Raw genomic sequence first — 21,667 nt, forward strand, 5'->3', positions numbered from 1 at the left:
ATTACCACAGCACCATTATTAGAAGCATTATACAAGGCAATTCATTTTGTTATAATCTACACCCTTCTTCAAATACAAATACATTAGAACGTAATAAAATGTAGGCAATTTCAGAAAAAAGATTTTACTGTTAATTTTTTAAGATTATTATCAATATGTTGTCATGAATTGCATTAATTTTCATATCTGAGTTTTTTTTTTTTTTTTTAATATAACGACAAGCATGTCAACAAAAATCAATGATTCTAAATTTTTTTTAAACTAGTTAAATCAATAAATGACAGAGATTCTATCTTGATATTTCAATCTGTTTTATGCAAAGTTTTATGATTTACGTTAAGCCACTTTTCATTTTTTAACAGCTTAGGATTATTAACATTTTACATATTTTCATTTGTTAACTATACAATCCTAGTAAATTACTGACTACAATTTATTACACAGTTTTTCAAATATAATGTTACATATTATTATGAACTTTACACTGATATTGCTACTATTTCAAAAACTAATATAACGCACTTTATAAAATAAATTTAATGAACTCACTTTCGTTGGATTTAAATTACTACAAGATTCGTTGCTTCGAGAATTCTGAACTGTACAACTACGAATGACAACACTTCTCGAAACTGAATTCGCTACGCACTAAAATTAAGCACATAAAATTCAAATTCAAGAAAACTACGATCGAACATTAAATTATGAAACTAAAATGTTGCGGTTTTGATGTAAATAGCTCGGATTGGATAATAACCAATATCCAAAGTGTGGCCAAGCAATGTAAATAAATGTCAACTAATGCAGTTTCTACAGATGGTGGCTTAGCTTAATACTTATACTCAAATTCAATATAATAAAAATTCAGAGAATATTTTATTCCTCTTACTTCAAATAATTAAGATGGAAAAATCAAAATTTAGGGGTAAAGATTACACTAGATCAGAAGCATCACAAGTTGAAATTTATAAAACCGCACAGCAGTTTTAAAAATTTAAGTAAGGCAGTGTCCACAAAATCTTTAAAACTCTACAGAAATTAATAAAAAATTTGGTTTAGAGCTGTTTAGGTAGAGGACTTTGAAAAAGGCTAGAAATGGAGTGGATTGAGAAACTATTGATAAAAGACGCTAGAAATATCCCAAAGGGAAAATAAACAAATAAATACACGGCGATAAATTTATATATTAAAACAGCAAGAATTTGACGTGATCTCCCACACTGCTTGAATAATTTAGATGAATGAAAGCTCCCCTTACATAGAAGTTAGAATGGATGGAGTAAAGTGTGACATCATAAAATTGGCCAAGAAACTGTTAAAAATGTGACATCAAGACCTGTCATAGCCGCCATACAGGGCCGATGCTATTCGCACCAAGGAGGTTAGAATAGATGGAGTAAACCTTCCCCGTATGTTCCCATGCAATGAAAATGAAGCCATGATACGTCACGATGCGTGACGTCACGACTGATATGGGAGAGCAAGGAGGTTAGAATAGATGGAGTAAGCATGACGTCACAAAATTGATGCCGAGGAAGGATCGACAGCGTGACATCACGACTGATGAGCATGGCTGCCGTGTGGCGTACGGATAAGACGAAAGGTTTGTTTATAATTATATTGAAACTGCGCAGCCAGAAAAAAATGGGTGAATGTAGTGAAGGATGTAACAATCATTCCCGCTGCTACGCAGCTAATTTCATAAGTAAATGCCATAAACAGGTATTTTAGTATTTCTATTATTCTGACTTTATTGCTACTCGCTATTAGTTCAGCATTGTTTTGTTGACATATTTGTTGATAGTTTTGACCTGATTTTGAGAAATATGGATAGATGTGCTGCACCAAATTGTTCAAATCATTCTAGAAATAACTTTAGGATGTTTTGTTTTACAAAAAATGAAATTGCAACCCTAAAGCGTCGCAACAACATGGCTGATGACTCTCCCATATCAGTCGTGACGTCACGCATCGTGACGCATCTTACCGTCACCATCGAGATAGATCTGGATGGTGACGATCTTACTCCATCTATTCTAACCTCCTTGTGGGAGAGTCGTCAGCCATGTTGTTGCGACGCTTTAGGGTTGCAATTTCGGTTGGGGGCCAATCTTTGGCTCTTTAGCGGTATTAGTTAAAACTTTAATTATTTAACATTTTAGGACCTTTTAGAGAATCTTAAGTTTCGATTTTTCGCACTCATATAAAGATGTGTGACTTCTCTCTCGTAGTTTTTTAAAATGACGAATTTCTCATATGATTCATGATACGTTTTTAAAACATTTTCACATATATTTCAAATCCATATATAAGTTACAAAAACTTTCTTGTCAACTTACTTCTGAATTTTCAGTTTATACTTTTACATACATGCATACAATACATGCATAATGTTAGACAACTCAAAATGTACTTTTTGACAAGAGATTTCCCGCAGCTGTATTCTTAATTTCCATGAGGTTATAATGGGTTTGAAATCACGTTTTCATATTTATGTAACTACTTTTGTTTTATAATTCAAGGTAGTTTCATGTATTATATAAAAATTATAAGCCTTTCAATACAGTACTTGTATGATAATTCTTAACTATGCCATTTCAGTACTGATGGAGTTAAGCATATTACTTTTATTTACATTACACGTTAAATTATTTAGAGAACATTAAAGCTGTGGCTACAAATTTGTATGAAGAAAACTTCAGTAATTTTTAAGTTTCTAAAGCTTTCCTGAATCAAAAGTTACTTTTCTAAAATTGTAAGCAAATTTTATATGATAAGTGGATAAATACATGCTGATGCTTTAATATATCTAGCCAGTTCACATTTTAAACTTCTGAAAAATTTAATAGCTTGTCTGCATAATAATTCTTGTTTTTCATTTTTAATCTACTTCTTGTTTATCATTTTTAATATGCAGTTTGAAGTTTGCTCACATGGAATCGAATGTCTATTATTGCAACAATTTGGTTAAAAATGTTATTTTGTGTGCATATCCAGAAAAAGGTAGCTAAAAGCTTTATGATTTTAAATACTGATTTGAGATATACACCTTTAAATTTTGATGTTTTAGCAGAATGCTATAAAAACTATTTCAATGCTCTAATGGCTGTGGGAATCTATATTTTAAAAATATATTTTTATATAAATTTAGCAATGTAAAAATTCCATATCAAAAATACTATTTTTGTTCTTTATTTAGCTAAAAAGAAAATTTTAAAAATTAATAAATACACACATAAATAAATAAAAAATAAAAAGAATACCTTTCCACACAAAATTTACAGACACTATTTACCGATACATTTGCTATTAAGAAAATACTTTATACAATACATAGAAAAACTGGTAAATTTATGAATTAAACAAGGGAAAAAACATACATAAAATTTTAAATTTTAATTTTATATTTGCTTTAAATGAGTAGAGAATTTTATATTTGCTTTATACAAATAGAGAATATTTGTTAAATTCAAATTTCATTTCTTGAAGCAATGGCACAAGAAAAATATTAAAATTTAATATAATTTTACTGTTTTCTCGTGAAACAATGTTAATATATTATTATACATATCTGAATATTTAATGATAATTCAGTACTCTTCTGTTATCGGGATGGGAATCAAAAATGTATGTATAAACACACGTACATATGCATGGTTCATATATACATACATTCAATATACATCCATATAGAGATTTCTGAATCCGTTCCCGATAACAGAAGAGTACCAATAATTCTATAATTAGTTAATGTCCTTATTAATTAATTTGCACAAGTATAAACAAAAGTATTATTTAGCTTTAGATCTACATCTTTTGATAACAAACATATGCAAAATACTTGTACTTATAGTGAAAATAAAACAAAAATTGTTATTTTTCACTCTTTTTTTCTAACACAGTGCAAGTGATTCCACTATACTCAAATTTTATTAAAACACAGTAACTGGATTTTTTCCATTAAAGTCAACAGCTTTATATAGAATATATATAAAGTCATCAGCTTTATATAGAATGATATAACCTACTTTACCTGAATTTTTATTTATATGAATTTATGGGGAAATGCCAGAATAAATGAAAAAAAAAAAGAAAAGAAAAGAAAAAAAGAAAAAAAAAAAAAAAAAAACATCTGAATAAATCTTAGCCGAAACTGTTATGATAGTATTTTTGTTTTCAATAAAAAGTTTTTAAGGTATACCATTTTAGTTCAGTTTTCCCCCTATTAAAGGAACTACCCTAAGAGACATATTTTATTTAGACAATATGTTAAAAATATAGCTTAAGTGAGTTTTATGTGCATACTGTAAGGACGGGCAAAGCCTTAATTCAAAACCTGTTTTAAAGCAGTAAGTAAATAAATAAAATACATTGCTTTTATTAGCATCTCAAAAAATAGTGTTTTGGCTTCTAAAAACAAATCCTAAGCATCACATCATGATAGATAATAATCTTACGTAAGAAGAAATATCTGATTAGGAATACATTCTTTATATTTATTTGATAAAAAAGAAGATCAAAACGTATATGCAACACCACATTATGAAAAATCCTGCGAATCATTACAACACTGTAAGACATTGATTAGTAAGGTAAACATCAGTAGATCATTCTTTCACAGTAGCAATAAATTTTTCATTCAAAATTCTTAAAAATATGCCAAAACAAATTTACGACTGGTGCTTAAGATTTAAGGTCACACAAAAGTAAATTTGATTTAGCAGAGCTTGATATCTTCCATAACATAAAAGTAACTGCTACATGATGGAAGTTTTTGTGAACAAAATACGAACATTTTATAAATACTTAACCTTAATGACTAACTTCAAATTTAATCCAATAATGATGGAAACAATAATGTAATTGAGTACTGCAAATTTACTTTGTATAATATTTCTATGTAAAATCTGAAATTTATAATAGGTGAAGGACTTTACATTATTTAAACAATGAAGCCCCACTTCCGAAAGGTAGGATTTAGACGAGACATATAGGGCATTAAAACATACATTACCATATTATTATATTACTCAAAATTATTACTTTTAATAATACTGTTCTTTTGCTTACTTAATGCATATTCCTATATATATGTAAAATTTAAAATTAAGCAAAAAAGTTATTTTAGTTTAATCCTGATTTTGAACAAACCTCTGCGGACTTTGAAGGCAATCAAATACAGGTTTCTCTTTTTTAGGGGCAAATCTGAAGAAATGAGACCTGTGTCTGATAGGCCTCGAAATCAGTAATTTTTAATCAAAAACTATATCAAATTGAGATTGCTTTTATGCCTCATTTTAAATATGATTATTATAATAAAATACACTGTACGATCCGTTGTTAAAAATAGTGGACTGTAAATTGACTTGATATTACTTCAGTATAGAACCCAAAAACCTCAGAGTCATAATGTCGACCGAAACTTCTTTATTGGCTTTCAAACAGTAGGTAAAATCCAATTTAAACTGTACTATTAACATTAAAATAGTATCCGCGAATTGCTCCACTTTGAATCCTAGATTTTCAAACGAACATACACACTCTCTTACAGTGTCTACTAACGCTAATATCTGACTAGGAATTTCAGATTGTAAATTTGATAAATACAAGATTTTCTTTAATAACGATGAAAGTAATTCTCTCTTATGTGAAAATCTTTGACACAATAAATGCCACGCTATTTCGAAATTCCTGTCACAAATAGTTAAAGCTTGAACAATCCGCAAAGCATCTCCTTTTAAAGAACCCTTTAAATATCGTAACTTTTGTGCACCTGATAAACGGTCATTATCCACTATCGCCGTTTTAAATAAATCAAAAAATGATAACCATTCTTCAGTACTGCCACTAAATACAGGAAGAGTTAGCTTAGGTAAGCGTATACTCGCTATTTCACAAGATTTAGTTTTCACACTAATGTCTTTAACATTCTTAACTCTGGTTAGCACTAAAATTAACTCATCAGCAGTATCTTGTATGACCTGTTGTTCTTCTATAAATACAGCAATATCTTTTTCTTCACACATACTAAAAATATCCGAAAGTTCGGTCATTAAATTATTTAAAAAGTTCTAACTGATTAACATCAGCAGAATCGTAAGTCACTGTAATTTTCTCTTTCAATTTACTTAACTTAGCTTTAGCTACACGCTTTTTAGTTTTAAGCGTTGTAAATTCCATTATCTAATAAGAAAGATAAAAAAACACACTGACTCACCAATTTTACTGCGACTCCGGCTCGACGGACCATAAAACATGTACGATCCGTTTTTAAAAATAGTGGACTGTAAATTGACTTGATATTACTTCAGTATAGAACCCAAGAAACCTCATAACGTCGACCGAAACTTCTTTATTAGCTTTCAAACAGTAGGTTGGTTAAGGAACGGCGAAGACCACACTGCAAACTCCGACATCGGTAGCGGCTTACCAACACAAACTCAGAAGAACCTCTGCTTAGTTGAAACTCCAGTAATTCACAGCAACCTCAAAGCTCTAAACGCGAGTTTTAAAAACCTAACAAATTTGCGTCTGCGCCGCTCCTCGGTACAAAGAAAGAAATACAATTTGCATAACATCGAACATACCCCCAGCCTTGAAGTCCCAAGGGGGTTCAAACAATAAATTTAAACTGTTGAACTGCATGAACCTGAAAAATAAAAATTAAAGTCTCTAAATCAGGAATTAAATGGCAAAGCACATAGCTTTGCTATAGGTCGTTTTATTTCACCATTAGACGTGCGTAAACTCACCACTCGAACTTTCTCATCAAAACAAGGATACACTTTAGTAATTCTACCTAATTTCCAAAGTAGCGGAGGTAGATTTTCGTTCTTAATAAGAACCATATCACCAATCTTCAGATCTTGTTGTAACTTGCACCACTTGGGTCTCTGCTGCAATCTAGATAAATACTCACTGCTCCATCGATTCCAGAAATGTTGAAATAACCTTTGCACGTTCCTCCAACGGTCACTGCAGCTCATGGTTTCTTGAATTTGGTTAGATTCTGGAATAGCGCTTAAAGCCGCTCCGGTTAAAAAGTGTCCTGGTGTTATCGCCTCCAAGTCGCTACAATCACTTGAAGCTGGTACCAAAGGCCTAGAATTAAGACAGGATTCAATTTGGGTTATTAATGTCAAAAATTCCTCGTATGTTAAAATAAGTGTTCCTAAACATCTTTTTAAGTGATGTTTCATACACTTGATACCCGCTTCCCAAAGCCCTCAAAAATGAGGGGCTGAGGGAGGATTAAATAACCATTTAATATTTTCTGAAGAAATATAACCCTGTAGCTGTTCATCACGTTGAACAATAGAAAAGGCTTTCCTTAATTCTTTATTAGCTCCTATCAAATTCGTTGCACAATCACTGTGAATTTCACACGGTTTGCCTCTACGAGCTATAAACCGCTTAAGTGTCGCGAGGAATGATTTTGTTGAAAAATCTCCAACTAATTCTATAAGGGCGAGTCAAATGAAAGTGAGCCAACCCCTCCTCAGCAAGAATGGTTCGGTCCATCATCTGCGGCGCATGCGCGTAGCACAGAGATAGCCTTCATTTACGAAAGTGGCGCGAAAGTGTGAGGTTAAAGTTCTTTAAGGCGCTCTTACACTGGGTTGAAGACGGTAGCGTGACATAATGGACGCTCCAAAAGAGGAACAGCGTGGTGTGGTCAGGTTTTTGACAGCTGAAGGTGTTTCCCAACATGAAATTAGTCGCCGTATGACTGCTGTGTACGGTGAACATTGCATCGCATTGGCCACTGTGAAGCGTTGGAGCAAACGGTTAAGAGAAGGACGTGAAAGTTGCAAAGACGATCCAAGACCTGGCCAAAGCCACCTTGCAATCACCCCCGACACAACTGCACAAGTTGATGAGCTGATTAGACAAGAACGGAGGATAAGCATCGATGAACTGGCAGAGCGTGTGAACATCAGTCACGGTTCGGTTCACACCATAATTCATGATCATCTCGGTTATCGGCTTTTGTGTGCTCAATGGATGCCCAAGATTTTGAACGACCGCCAGAAGACGGAGAGGTTCGGCGCTGCTTTGACTCATCTCATCCGGTATCACAATGAGGATGACGACTTCTTGCCTGCAATTGTGACCGGAGACGAATCATGGTGCCACCACTACGAACCTGAAACACGCCGGCAAAGCTTACAGTGGAAACATTTGAATTCACCACCCCCGAAGAAAGCAAAGGCTGTCATTTCCTCGGGAAAGGTGCTATTGACTTTTTTTTCGATCGTCAGGGGCCATTACTGATTGAATTTGCTAAACGTGGAGAGACTATCAATAGTTCGCAATATTGTGCAACGCTGGATAGGCTGCGTGTCGCAATCAAGAACAAACGACCTGGAAGATTGACGAATGGTGTGATCTTGGTACACGACAATGCTCGTCCCCACGTCGCTGATGTGGTTAAGACACAACTGGCAAAGTTCAAGTGGGACACGCTGCAACATCCTCCATACAGCCCAGATTTGTCGCCATGCGACTTTAACATTTTCGGGAAACTGAAAAACATCTCAAGGGTACCAGATTCGTGTCGGACGCCGCCGTGAAGAAGTCGGTTCCAGATTTTTTGAATCGACAGCCCAAGAAGTTTTATGAGACGGGGATCACGCGGCTTATTTGTCAATGGGATAAATGACTCAATGTTCATGGAGACTACCTTTAAATAAAGTACTCTGTTTGTCATATATTCGCATTGGCTCACTTTCATTTGACTCGCCCTTATAAGTGTATTGCTCTTGTAGTAAAACAAATAAATAGACATACGTAACACTTAAAGATTTTGACTCCTCTACCAGGACGATATTTAACGTTAAATTGTCCTGCTAAATCAATCTCTACACGAGAAAAAGCTCTACTTTGAGTAACTCTTGAAGCGGGTAAATCTGCCATTAGCTGAGTTGCAGTTTGCGCTCTAACTCTACGCAGATAACACATTGGTTTATACACTTTCTTATAATATCTCTAGCATTCACAATCCAAAATCTATGTCGTATGACAGAAGTGAGTAGCTGTGTACCTGCGTGAAGAAACGTGTCATGATAATGCTTAATAATTAAACGCGTAATATTGTGATTCTTAGGTAAAATCATAGGATGTTTCTGATTATTTGAAACTGTAGTTTCTGAGCCTTCCGCCTACACACATTACTTCCGCGGAATCCAAGAAAGGACTTAAAGACAGTAATTTACTTGATGTCTTCAAGGGTTTACCAGATTCTAAACAGAATAATAAACTTTTGGAAATTCGGCTCTTTGCACAATCCTAACAATCATAGAAGTAACTTCACAGAATTCTTCAGTATATAAATAACCCCTTATACGCTCTGTAGGTAACTTACTACAATTATTTCTGAATCTTAAACACCACGCTAACACTCGACATAACTTTAACCATGATGAAAATCTTGAAAACACACTAGGTTCTTCAAATTTGGAAACATTTGAACTGAAACTCTTTTTTTAATTCCTTCAACATAACTTCACTCTCTAATTCTACACTTGAATTTTGCTGTACATGAATTAGGGATTCGTTTAACCACTGCGGTCCCTTCATCCATAACTCACATTGTAAGAATTCTGATGGAATGAAACCTCTGGTCCCACAATTTGCAGGATTTTCTTTCCCAGCAACATAATTCCATTGAATACTTGGAACAGCTTCCTTTATTTTTGCAACTCAATTTGCCACAAAAGGTAGCCAACGGCGAGGTTCGGACGAAACCCATGCCAATGTAAGCCGCGAGTCGGTCCATGCGTAAATATTGTTAATAGGCAGTTCTATGCATGATAATACTGCATGTAAGAGGTTAGTTAAAAGTAACGTAGCACACAACTCTAGTCTCGGAAGAGACTGGGATTTTAAGGGCGCTACTCTGGTTTTCGATGTCAGAAGGCTGACTTTGACTGACGAATCAAGGTTGATTGTTCGGAGATAGATGAATGCACAATAAGCCTTTTCTGAAGCGTCGCAGAAAGCATGGATTTCTATAACTACTGCCTTCGGACTCAAGACATACCTCGGAAATTGTAAGCTTGAAAGTAAGGGCAATTCTAGATAGAAACGCTTCCATTTTCTACTTATTCTCTTATCAACGAGTTCATCCCAACCCAGCTATAAGTTCCATAACTCTTGTAATAATATTTTCGCGTATATTATTGTTGGCGCTAACCATCCCATTGGATCAAAGATTTTGGCTACTTCTGATAAAATAGTCCTCTTAGTAAACTATCACTTATGCATGCCGAAAAATGAAACGTATCACTAGAGTTGTTCCAATTAATTCCCAATACTTTTACTTTCTTGTCACTGGTTATTTCAAGAGAAATACTGGATTCTCGTAAGCACTCGGGAATATTCTCTAAAATAGCTGAACTGTTTGAAATCCACTTCCTTAAGCGAAATCCACCCCTTTTAATCATTTCATTCAACTGCTGAACTAGAACATTCGCTTCCTTTTCACTTTGTGCCCCTGAAAGCAAATCATCAACATAAAAATCACGAAGGGCAATTTTTGATGCTAAAGGAAATCTCACTTGTTCATCTAATGCAAGTTGTTTCATTCTCTAGTAGACAAATATGGCGCACAGGCAGTCCCATATGTAACTGTCACTAATCCTAAATGTACTCAAGGGCTCACTAGGACTATCCCTCCAAAGCATTCGTTGCCAATTTGTATCTTTTGGGTGGACACGAATTTGTCTGAACATCTTCTCTACATCGGAACATACTGCAATTTTGTGAGTTCTAAACCGTAGAAGAATTGGAAACAGCTCTTGCTGAACTCTTGGCCCAACCATCAAAATATCATTCAATGAAAGACCCGATGTCGTTTTAGCTGAAGCATTGAAAACAACTCTCAGTTAAGTCGTAGTACTTGATTCCTTTAATACGGCATGATGAGGCATGTAATACCTAGAGTCAATAAGAATCTCTCCCTCAGGCACTCCCTCCATATGTCTCAGCTCAAGGTATTCCCTCATGAAATTCTTATACTGTTCATATATCTGAGGCCTTTTTAGAAGTGAATTTTCTAAAGATTGGAATCTACGCATAGCTAATTGTCTGGAATCTCCAAGCTGAGAAGGCGGAGAGTGAAACGGTAATTTCACAGTATATACCCCACTTTCTTCTCTCATATATGTAGATTTGAAATAATCTTCACATGCTCTCTCCGATTTAGTAAGCATGTCAAACGTAGGTACAGCATCCAATTTCCAAAAGTCAGACAGCATCTGATCAGTTTCCACTTGTATATTATTAACATAGATAGTAGGATTAATTTTTGTTGAATTATTCACATTACCTGAAATAATCCATCCTAGTTCAGAACGAGAAGCTACCGGTTTACCTTCTTCGCATTTAATTATTTCTCCCTTTAAAAGAGGTAAGGCAATATCTACGCCTAAAAAAATATCAACAGGCCCACTTTTGTAAAATGTTGGATATGCTAACATTAAATCATTATATTCCTCAACGTACTTCTTATCCAATGTAAAATGCGGCAAAGTTCCAATAATTCTATTGATGATAAATACTGGTGTTTTAAATGACACTTTCGCCGGAAAATGCGGAACGAAGTTTATTTCCGTAATTCCATTAGTTTTCGTATCCAAAGACCCTAAACATGAAATAAAAACTTTGGCATTTCTTCTTGCTAACCCTAGCCTTTGTACACAATCTTCTGAAATCAGGCTTGCTTGACTGCCAGGGTCAAGGAGGGCTCTACACAATTGGTATTCACCCGATGAATCTAACACTTTAATAACAGCCGTACATAATAAAACTTCACTCTGAAAATTAAAGTCTGAAACACAAGATTTAATTACTGGACTAGAACTTGCGATATTCTCCCCTGACCCAGCCGATTCAGCGCGAGGTTCTGGCCCAGGGAAAAATGGCTTAGCCGTCACTGATAATTCATTCGAACTGTTCGTAACTCCTTTACGTGCCTTTGGTTCATTTTGAACTCTTTCGAAATGCAGTAGTGTGTGATGATTTTTAAAGCACTTTTTACATTTATGTGTACTTCTACACTCGAAAGCTTTATGATTTGAAACCAAACAATTAAAACAAACATTATTTCTCTTGACAAAATTAACGCGTTCCTGAACACTCAGATTTAAAAACTTATTACATTTAAAAACTGAATGACCGGCTTTACAATACGTACACTGCGCGCGAATCTCTGAAGCCAATGAAGTTAATTTGTCTTTTGTAACTTGTTTTTTAACACCTTGCGTTTTACCTGCTTGCAAGGTTCTGTCATAAGATTTCAAGAACTCTAGCAGATTATTAAGTGTTGGTATTTCCTCACTCTTTAATGTTCTTTCCCACCATCCTCTCGTCGAAGAATCCAATTTAAACTGTACTATTAACATTAAAATAGTATCCGCGAATTGCTCCACTTTGAATCCTAGATTTTCAAACGAACATACACACTCTCTTACAGTGTCTACTAACGCTTATATCTGACTAGGAATTTCAGCTTGTAAATTTGATAAATGCAAGATTTTCTTTAATAACGTGAAAGTAATTCTCTCTTATGTGAAAATCTTTGACACAATAAATGCCACGCTATTTCGAAATTCCTGTCACAAATAGCTAAAGCTTGAACAATCCGCAAAGCATCTCCTTTTAAAGAACCCTTTAAATATCGTAACTTTTGTGCACCTGATAAACGGTCATTATCCACTATCACCGTTTTAAATAAATCAAAAAATGATAACCATTCTTCAGTACTGCCACTAAATACAGGAAGAGTTAGCTTAGGTAAGCGTATACTCGCTATTTCACAAGATTTAGTTTCCACACTAATGTCTTTAACATTCTTAACTCTGGTTAGCACTAAAATTAACTCATCAGCAGTATCTTGTATGACCTGTTGTTCTTCTATAAATACAGCAATATCGTTTTCTTCACACATACTAAAAATATCCGAAAGTTCGGTCATTAAATTATTTAATCTAGATTTAAAAAGTTCTAACTGATTAACATCAGCAGAATCGTAAGTCACTGTAATTTTCTCTTTCAATTTACTTAACTTAGCTTTAGCTACACGCTTTTTAGTTTTAAGCGTTGTAAATTCCATTATCTAATAAGAAAGATAAAAAAACACACTGACTCACCAATTTTACTGCGACTCCGGCTCGACGGACCATAAAACATGTACGATCCGTTTTTAAAAATAGTGGACTGTAAATTGACTTGATATTACTTCAGTATAGAACCCAAGAAACCTCATAACGTCGACCGAAACTTCTTTATTAGCTTTCAAACAGTAGGTTGGTTAAGGAACGGCGAAGACCACACTGCAAACTCCGACATCGGTAGCGGCTTACCAACACAAACTCAGAAGAACCTCTGCTTAGTTGAAACTCCAGTAATTCACATCAACCTCAAAGCTCTAAACGCGAGTTTTAAAAACCTAACAAATTTGTGTCTGCGCCGCTCCTCGGTACAAAGAAAGAAATACAATTTGCATAACATCGAACATACACATTTAATTATATATAACAGCAAAATTTAAACAGTATTATGAATTATTATCTATTAAAAATTTCAATTTTTAATCTATTCTTAGGCACTGAAATTAAAGCTTATCATATAATGCCTGAATTTCAATATTTTGATTTATTTATAAAACAATTTAGTCCATTATTAATATGAAACATTTTTTATGAAAACTATAAAACTTAAAAAAACATACATTTTAAAAACTGGATATCATTGAAAGGTAGTTTGGTAAACCCAATGCCTTTTACATGTTGTGGGGTCAACAGTTGTGTTGGAGTAGGCACATTAAAGAAGGCTTTAGTTTTTTTAAATCCATCTTTCCTAGAACATTCAAACTGATTTTCTTCAAAATGCACCTTCAAATTTAACAAAAGCATGTATGAAGTTTAACATTAAAATCAAAAGCAGTAGTATTTAATTACAGTTGCATGTACTAAATGAATTTAATCACACTATTAAGAATGAAATTTTGTGAAAAAATTTAACTTTTATATGAGAATAGGACAAAATTAAGAATAAATAATTAAGTTTATGAAGCTTCCTGAAGGACACAGAATATATTTACCTTACTATACAGAATGACCTAAACAATTTATAATTTATGTTATACTAACCAATTTTTAACACTAGCGCCAGCCGATATATTTGGCGACAATACATCAGAATCAAAATACAGCATACGGCTTTAATTCACTATTCGTACAGTAAAATTTAAATAAAAAAACACATATTACAATCCCAACCGAGACAAAGTTTACATGAAATGTAGGATACAATTTTACAAACAGTATAAACTATTAGCAACGGTAAAAAACAGTATTGGCGATATTTTGCTGCACAAATGCACACACATTCCACAATTGATTTTATATTTGAAAAATCATTTCAGCGTCAATAAGTGACAGCTAAATGGGTAAAATTCTAGTATACGGTGCAGCCTTGGCGCTTTTTTGGAAATTATCGCCAACACCAAAAATGACCTAAAGAATGTCTATGTATATACTATCCACTATATACTATGTATAACTATATATATTCATTGAATGACCCGTTTACTACTCATCGTATATGTCCTGTTTTTACTGCTCATTATAGAAGTCGCCAAAAGTAGCCAAACCCCATGTGCACCGGATACTAGGTTTAAACCGCTAAATGAAAGTACACATTTTGATAAAAAAAATAATAAGGGAATTTTTCTAATATTCTATGGAAAAACACGAAGCTGCACTTACCTCACAAAAACACGCTCCTGCGACCGAAAACCATTGATCTCGACCAGAAAGAATTACTTCTTCTTCGTCGTTTTTCATTTTTTGTAAAACAAAACATCCTAAAGTTATTTCTAGAATGATTTGAACAATTTGGTGCAGCACATCTATCCATATTTCTCAAAATCAGGTCAAAACTATCAACAAATATGTCAACAAAACAATGCTGAACTAATAGCGAGTAGCAATAAAGTCAGAATAATAGAAATACTAAAATACCTGTTTATGGCATTTACTTATGAAATTAGCTGCGTAGCAGCGGGAATGATTGTTACATCCTTCACTACATTCACCCATTTTTTTCTGGCTGCGCAGTTTCAATATAATTATAAACAAACCTTTCGTCTTATCCGTACGCCACACGGCAGCCATGCTCATCAGTCGTGATGTCACGCTGTCGATCCTTCCTCGGCATCAATTTTGTGACGTCATGCTTACTCCATCTATTCTAACCTCCTTGCTCTCCCATATCAGTCGTGACGTCACGCATCGTGACGTATCATGGCTTCATTTTCATTGCATGGGAACATACGGGGAAGGTTTACTCCATCTATTCTAACCTCCTTGGTGCGAATAGCATCGGCCCTGTATGGCGGCTATGACAGGTCTTGATGTCACATTTTTAACAGTTTCTTGGCCAATTTTATGATGTCACACTTTACTCCATCCATTCTAACTTCTATGTAAGGGGAGCTTTCATTCATCTAAATTATTCAAGCAGTGTGGGAGATCACGTCAAATTCTTGCTGTTTTAATATATAAATTTATCGCCGTGTATTTATTTGTTTATTTTCCCTTTGGGATATTTCTAGCGTCTTTTATCAATAGTTTCTCAATCCACTCCATTTCTAGCCTTTTTCAAAGTCCTCTACCTAAACAGCTCTAAACCAAATTTTTTATACATTTCTGTAGAGTTTTAAAGATTTTGTGGACACTGCCTTACTTGAATTTTTAAAACTGCTGTGCGGTTTTATAAATTTCAACTTGTGATGCTTCTGATCTAGTGTAATCTTTACCCCTAAATTTTGATTTTTCCATCTTAATTATTTGAAGTAAGAGGAATAAAATATTCTCTGAATTTTTATTATATTGAATTTGAGTATAAGTTTTAAGCTAAGCCACCATCTGTAGAAACTGCATTAGTTGACATTTATTTACATTGCTTGGCCACACTTTGGATATTGGTTATTATCCAATCCGAGCTATTTACATCAAAACCGCAACATTTTAGTTTCATAATTTAATGTTCGATCGTAGTTTTCTTGAATTTGAATTTTATGTGCTTAATTTTAGTGCGTAGCGAATTCAGTTTCGAGAAGTGTTGTCATTCGTAGTTGTACAGTTCAGAATTCTCGAAACAACGAATCTTGTAGTAATTTAAATCCAACGAAAGTGAGTTCATTAAATTTATTTTATAAAGTGCGTTATATTAGTTTTTGAAATAGTAGCAATATCAGTGTAAAGTTCATAATAATATGTAACATTATATTTGAAAAACTGTGTAATAAATTGTAGTCAGTAATTTACTAGGATTGTATAGTTAACAAATGAAAATATGTAAAATGTTAATAATCCTAAGCTGTTAAAAAATGAAAAGTGGCTTAACGTAAATCATAAAACTTTGCATAAAACAGATTGAAATATCAAGATAGAATCTCTGTCATTTATTGATTTAACTAGTTTAAAAAAATTTAGAATCATTGATTTTTGTTGACATGCTTGTCGTTATATTTAAAAAAAAGTAATTCAGATATGAAAATTAATGCAATTCATGACAACATATTGATAATAATCTTAAAAAATTAACAGTAAAATCTTTTTTCTGAAATTGCCTACATTTTATTACGTTCTAATGTATTTGTATTTGAAGAAGGGTGTAGATTATAACAAAATGAATTGCCTTGCATAATGCTTCTAATAATGGTGCTGAGGTAATCTGTATATTTCACATTAATGATTTCATATTTGTGAGATATATATTTTGTCCTAACAGCAAGTATTCAACAAATGAAACATTTTCAGAAACTTGTTTGACCTTAGCATTTTTCTATTTTGTTATCTGAAATATATAAAGCATCTAAAATTAATCATTATTCTTTATGCTCTCTAATACATGAGCATTTAAAAAGGTATTTTCTATGATATAGCAAATATTTTGTGGACAATAATAGTATTTGGTTTTGTTCTGTTTCCGTATCTTTTCATAGTTTCATCTTTGTCAACATATAAGAAAGGCATTCACCATTTAAAATGTAGTGGAAATAATTAAATAAAATCGTATTCCTTATTTGCACTCAAATTGAAAAATTTGAAAGCAGCCTTTCTTTTTATAAAAATATAATGTCATTATTCAGTAAAGAAATCAAATGCTATATTACCAAAGAAAAATGCGCCTAAAACTATCTAAATAAATAGTTTGTATTTATAATAGCATTAGGTTATCAAAATTTCAAAATATATTATTTCTTGTTGTTTGCTTTATTTCTCTTCGGTATTGTTATAATATATATATATATATATTTTTTTCTTCATTGCTCTAAATATTTCCTTCAAACACTGTTTTTAAGAAAAGAGAATCACAAAATTGCCTATATGATTTATTAAGTTTTATTGCCTATAAGATTTATTTTTATAAGATTTATTATTTCATTTTCATTGCGGCCCACCAGCGGCCGAGCGGTTAAGTCGCTGAACACTGGTAGTTCGGTCCGAGGTTCGAATCCCGCGAACGGGCTGGCTGCATGGGCGTTTTCGTGGTTTTCCCCATGTGTAACGTGTATACGAGCCAGTTTCCCTTAGAAAGTCCTCCACGAAGGCACTCCTGCTCTTAGGCTGATAGCCCTCGAGGCTTTGCCATAATCTGTCACACACACACACACACACACACACATTTTCATTGCATGGGAACATACGGGGAAGGCTTACTCCATCTATTCTAACCTCCTTGGTTTAAATGACTGATTTGAAGGGGGGGACAAAAATTTGTTTACATTTTTTGTACTTCTTAGGATATATTTAGCTTCAAAGATGCGTTTCTGTGTGAGGATTTCTGTGTAGAAACTTTAGGCATGAAATAAGTTAAAAGCGATTAAATCAACTATTAAATTAATAATTAATCATATAATACTGGTGATTAACAATTTTGTATGCCTTTTTATTCTTTTTATGGAAATTTGGCATTTTCAGGACACAAAAAGTATTTCAAAGAAGTTTTTAATACACACACAGTAATAAATTAAATTGAAATAAATAATGGGATGTAATTTAAAAGACAGAAATAATTTAGTGTAAGAGATTTAGATTTAAAAATTTACACAACAAATGATTTATCAGATTTTATAAAGTTACTTTCATAAGATTTTATTTTATGAATAACTTTGATTTTGCAATATGGCATTTTAAACATGTGTGGATACTGAAAAAAGTGATGAATATATAAGAATATTATAATGTTCAGTAAGTTTTCTTATTGAATAATAAATTCTGACAGTCCTATGCTATAAGAGTAGGGTCTAAGTTTGCATAAAAATTCCTCAGTTAAATAAAAGAATTTAAGTAATTTCTACAGCCCTTTTTGTCAATACATTAAAGATTTTTTAACTAATAACCTTAATTAATTTTTAACCTTGCTTGCAGTTAGAACCATCATTAAATCCCTATTTTATTTAATCATTTCCTGCAGATTATCATGTATATAGATTGGCCTCGTCTTTGTAACTGATAATTATTACTTGCAAATTGTTCTCTTGCTAGTGAACTATTAACAACCCTTTCTATTGCTGAGTTAGGGTTAACAACCTTCGCTCTCGCTACCGCCTGTATGGAGTATAATGCATTACTCCGTGCGTCTGTAGCCCACAAGCGGCCGAGCGGTAAAGTCGCTGAACACTGGTAGTTCGGTCCGAGGTTCGAATCCCGCGAACGGGCTGGCTGCATGGGTGTTTTCGTGGTTTTCCCCATGTGTAACGTGTATACGAGCCAGTTTCCCTTAGAAAGTCCTCCACGAAGGCATCCCTCCCCTTAGGCAGATAGCCCTAGTGTGCTTTGCCATAATTAAATACACCATACACACCACCGTGCGTCTGCCTTACGGAAATCAGCGTAAAATACTGGCACCTGAGCTGATTGTGTGCATGCGCGAACGTAGGTGGGTCGATGCGATTAGCCACTGCGGCCATACAGCGTACGGGTAAGACTACGAAACATATTGTTAAATAAATTTACACTGAATTTGGAAGCAAATAGTTACATCCGCATAGTCTTTTTAGGTATAATTTGAATAAAATACCATTGAAATTTCCATTGGACTTCCAAGTTTGATCCTGTATACACTTGTGTTACAGTTGCCATTTACACATTTCCATGTATGCAGATTTTACTAAATTTGAAAAAGTTATTTCCAGTCCTCGTGATTTTTCTATATACTAAGAAGAAAATCGTTTATACTAAGTACCAAAATTAGAACGGTTGACTTATAAACGTTCAATAATGAATAGCTAACATGTAAACAGCTCTGATTAGAATGTAAACAAAACCAACCAGCAGTCCTCTTATGGCAGCGCCCATGATAAGTGGTGACGTCAACCCTGAAATTTCACGTTTTTATTCTTGTTGCGCGGGACACACGGAGAATGCTTATTCAATCTATTCTAACCTCCCCGTACCCTTACTATAGAATGCTGCGAGTTGAACTGAATAGAACGTTTTCCCGCAGAGTACAGCATCTTCATATTCTAAATATCTGAAACATCGTCTTTCATAAACTGAAATATCTAAACAAATATAAACTGTTGACAAATTGGAATGGAATATGTTACGGAATCCTATAGTTTCGAAATCTGTCCCATGCCTCAGAAATATTTCGACTAAAGATTGCATTATTATGCATTCAGTATGAGCTGGCACCCCATTCCCAATAGATATGCCTCTAGAAAGCAAGCTTCGTGTTAAACAAGATCTCGCGAATTGTTTGCACAGCAATATCACATAATTCATCCATTGTGAAAATTTTGAAACCCGTGATTAGACAAAAATTTTCAAAGAAAGCGATTACCAAAACGCAGATGAAGTGACGCTGGACCAATCTGTCGCATTGGGGGGGGGAAGGGATTTTACTACATATTAGAGCTGATGAGCACTGCAATCTACAGTGAGTGAATATGTATATAAGACGTGGTGGGTTGAAACCCATTAAACGGGCTGGCTGCATTGTTGATTTTCGTACTTTTTGTCAATAGTAACGTAAATACGAGCGATTTTCCGTTGAAGTCCTCTATGAAAACATCTCCACCCTTAAGCAGATAGCATTCTGTGCTTGGCCATATTTAGATATCCTAACTTAACCTGCTGCATATAGATCGATGTGCGACAGTATGCGGGCAACAGTATATGTTAACCTAACTTGCTGCATGCAGATCCACTGTAGACAGTGCAAGTGGCACAGCCAGGCGCCTAAAGTGCCAGTTTTCGAAGAGTGCCAGCTAAATTGTTCTCTAACGTGACATAAATGAGTAAATGAAGATACATTTTGCTTTGAATCATTAATATATTTAACTTATACTAGATGCCAATTGTTCTGATCGCTTAGGGGACTAAAAATGATACAGTCATACCTTGACAATATTGGTATTTTGTTTTGTAATTTTTAAATTGAAAGAGGTCAGTTTTATAAAAATTACGAAATACAAATGTTTATATGCTCCTTCCGTCCCGATACATATATTAAGGAGAATTTTGTATTCATTATAAAAAATAAAACGCAAAAGATTTGACACCTTTTGAGATTGTAAGATTTTGTCCAGTACGACAAAAACTGAGAGAGATATTTGTTATATAATGATTTAGTCAAAAGGTTACCGTTAGTCAAAAGGTTGAGAACCGCTGGTCTACATTAATTCATGATAAAACTGGCGCGGAAGTAAGTAGATAGAACGGCATAGCGCCAATAGATGGCAGCACCAAAGACCTAAGTGTACGTTACTATTCTAGCCAGCGTTTACGCTCTCTCAACGAGTATTGTGCATCGACCTGTCTGTCAGTTCACGATAAACTGGTGTCGATTACTTGTTATAATGGTGCGAAAAACCATGCCGTGTTTTGAATTGATGTTTCTCTTTTGGATATTACTAAATGGGATATGTATCATTGGAGGAAAAGTGAATGATGAACTGACTTCACCAAATCATCGACTTTCATCAGTAAGTACGAAATTTAATCCTTCGTAGAGAAGGTAGAATGATTAATTTTCGTAAGACAGGAATTCACATAAAATTTTTATTTTAAAAATCATTATATTATCAAGCTATATTATTAAAGAATGCTTAGGAATCAATGTCTAAACTAACTTCTCAGATGAGGAAAAGCTGTTCATTTATAAGTATTTTAATGTTAAAAATAAATATATGAATTATCAAAAATCAATATACAGTGATAATAATATAAATAGGACATATGTTCTCCTTTAGCAGATATGATCTCTAAAAAGCGTTTAGGCATTGGCTCTTCTAGTCTTGTGTATATATGTTTTACCTCTTTATCATAGAACTATTATAGCGTTCTTAACCATAGCTCTTTTCTCGTATCACTTATTTTCGTAGGACGTTCTCTGAGTATGTCGCGCAAGTTTTCAATCGTATTTAAGTCTGGTGAATTTCCAGACCAATCTACATGTAGCCAAGTCGTGGTGAAATGCGCCTGCAAATGTTTTCCTGAATGGTCCAACCCTGCGTTTTAAAATTTCTATCTATCTACCTCGATAAATTCATAATTCCGTCAATTGGAACTAGTTTTCCAATACTACCTGCAGCGATAAAACTCCAAAGAACTTTTTTTTTTTTTTTTTTTTTTTTTTTTTTTTTTTA

At 33.8% G+C, this 21,667-nt stretch overlaps 3 protein-coding genes across 10 annotated transcripts in view; 2 read left to right on the plus strand and 1 right to left on the minus strand.

The window, feature by feature from the left end:
* LOC118194673 (uncharacterized) overlaps positions 1 to 753 on the minus strand; it is an 84,974-nt gene extending 84,221 nt beyond the window's left edge. For all 7 annotated transcript variants that reach the window (XM_085813691.1, XM_085813694.1, XM_085813693.1 and 4 more), the window contains exon 1: positions 550 to 753. The gene's annotated coding sequence lies outside the window, so the exon portion shown is untranslated. The remainder of the gene's footprint in view (positions 1 to 549) is intronic.
* Positions 754 to 7,725: 6,972 nt separating this feature from the next.
* Positions 7,726 to 13,613, plus strand: LOC146998227 (protein GVQW3-like). The gene is made up of 2 exons (XM_085812471.1): positions 7,726 to 8,159; positions 13,607 to 13,613. Exons 1-2 carry the CDS (start codon positions 7,726 to 7,728, stop codon positions 13,611 to 13,613), a joined length of 441 nt encoding a protein of 146 aa, XP_085668597.1.
* Positions 13,614 to 20,811: 7,198 nt separating this feature from the next.
* Positions 20,812 to 21,667, plus strand: part of LOC118191742 (WAP four-disulfide core domain protein 1-like) — a 159,210-nt gene continuing 158,354 nt past the window's right edge. The window contains exon 1 of one of the 2 annotated variants that reach the window (XM_035362585.2): positions 20,812 to 21,004. In XM_035362585.2, the coding sequence (XP_035218476.1) occupies positions 20,879 to 21,004 (126 nt within the window). In that variant the 5' untranslated portion in view covers positions 20,812 to 20,878. The remainder of the gene's footprint in view (positions 21,005 to 21,667) is intronic. The other variant, XM_085813700.1, reaches the window with a different exon arrangement.

This window comes from Stegodyphus dumicola, chromosome 3, assembly GCF_044657685.1.
Source record: "Stegodyphus dumicola isolate Sdum_Otavi_A_Nest chromosome 3, ASM4465768v1".
NCBI classification, from domain to species: Eukaryota; Metazoa; Arthropoda; class Arachnida; order Araneae; family Eresidae; genus Stegodyphus; species Stegodyphus dumicola.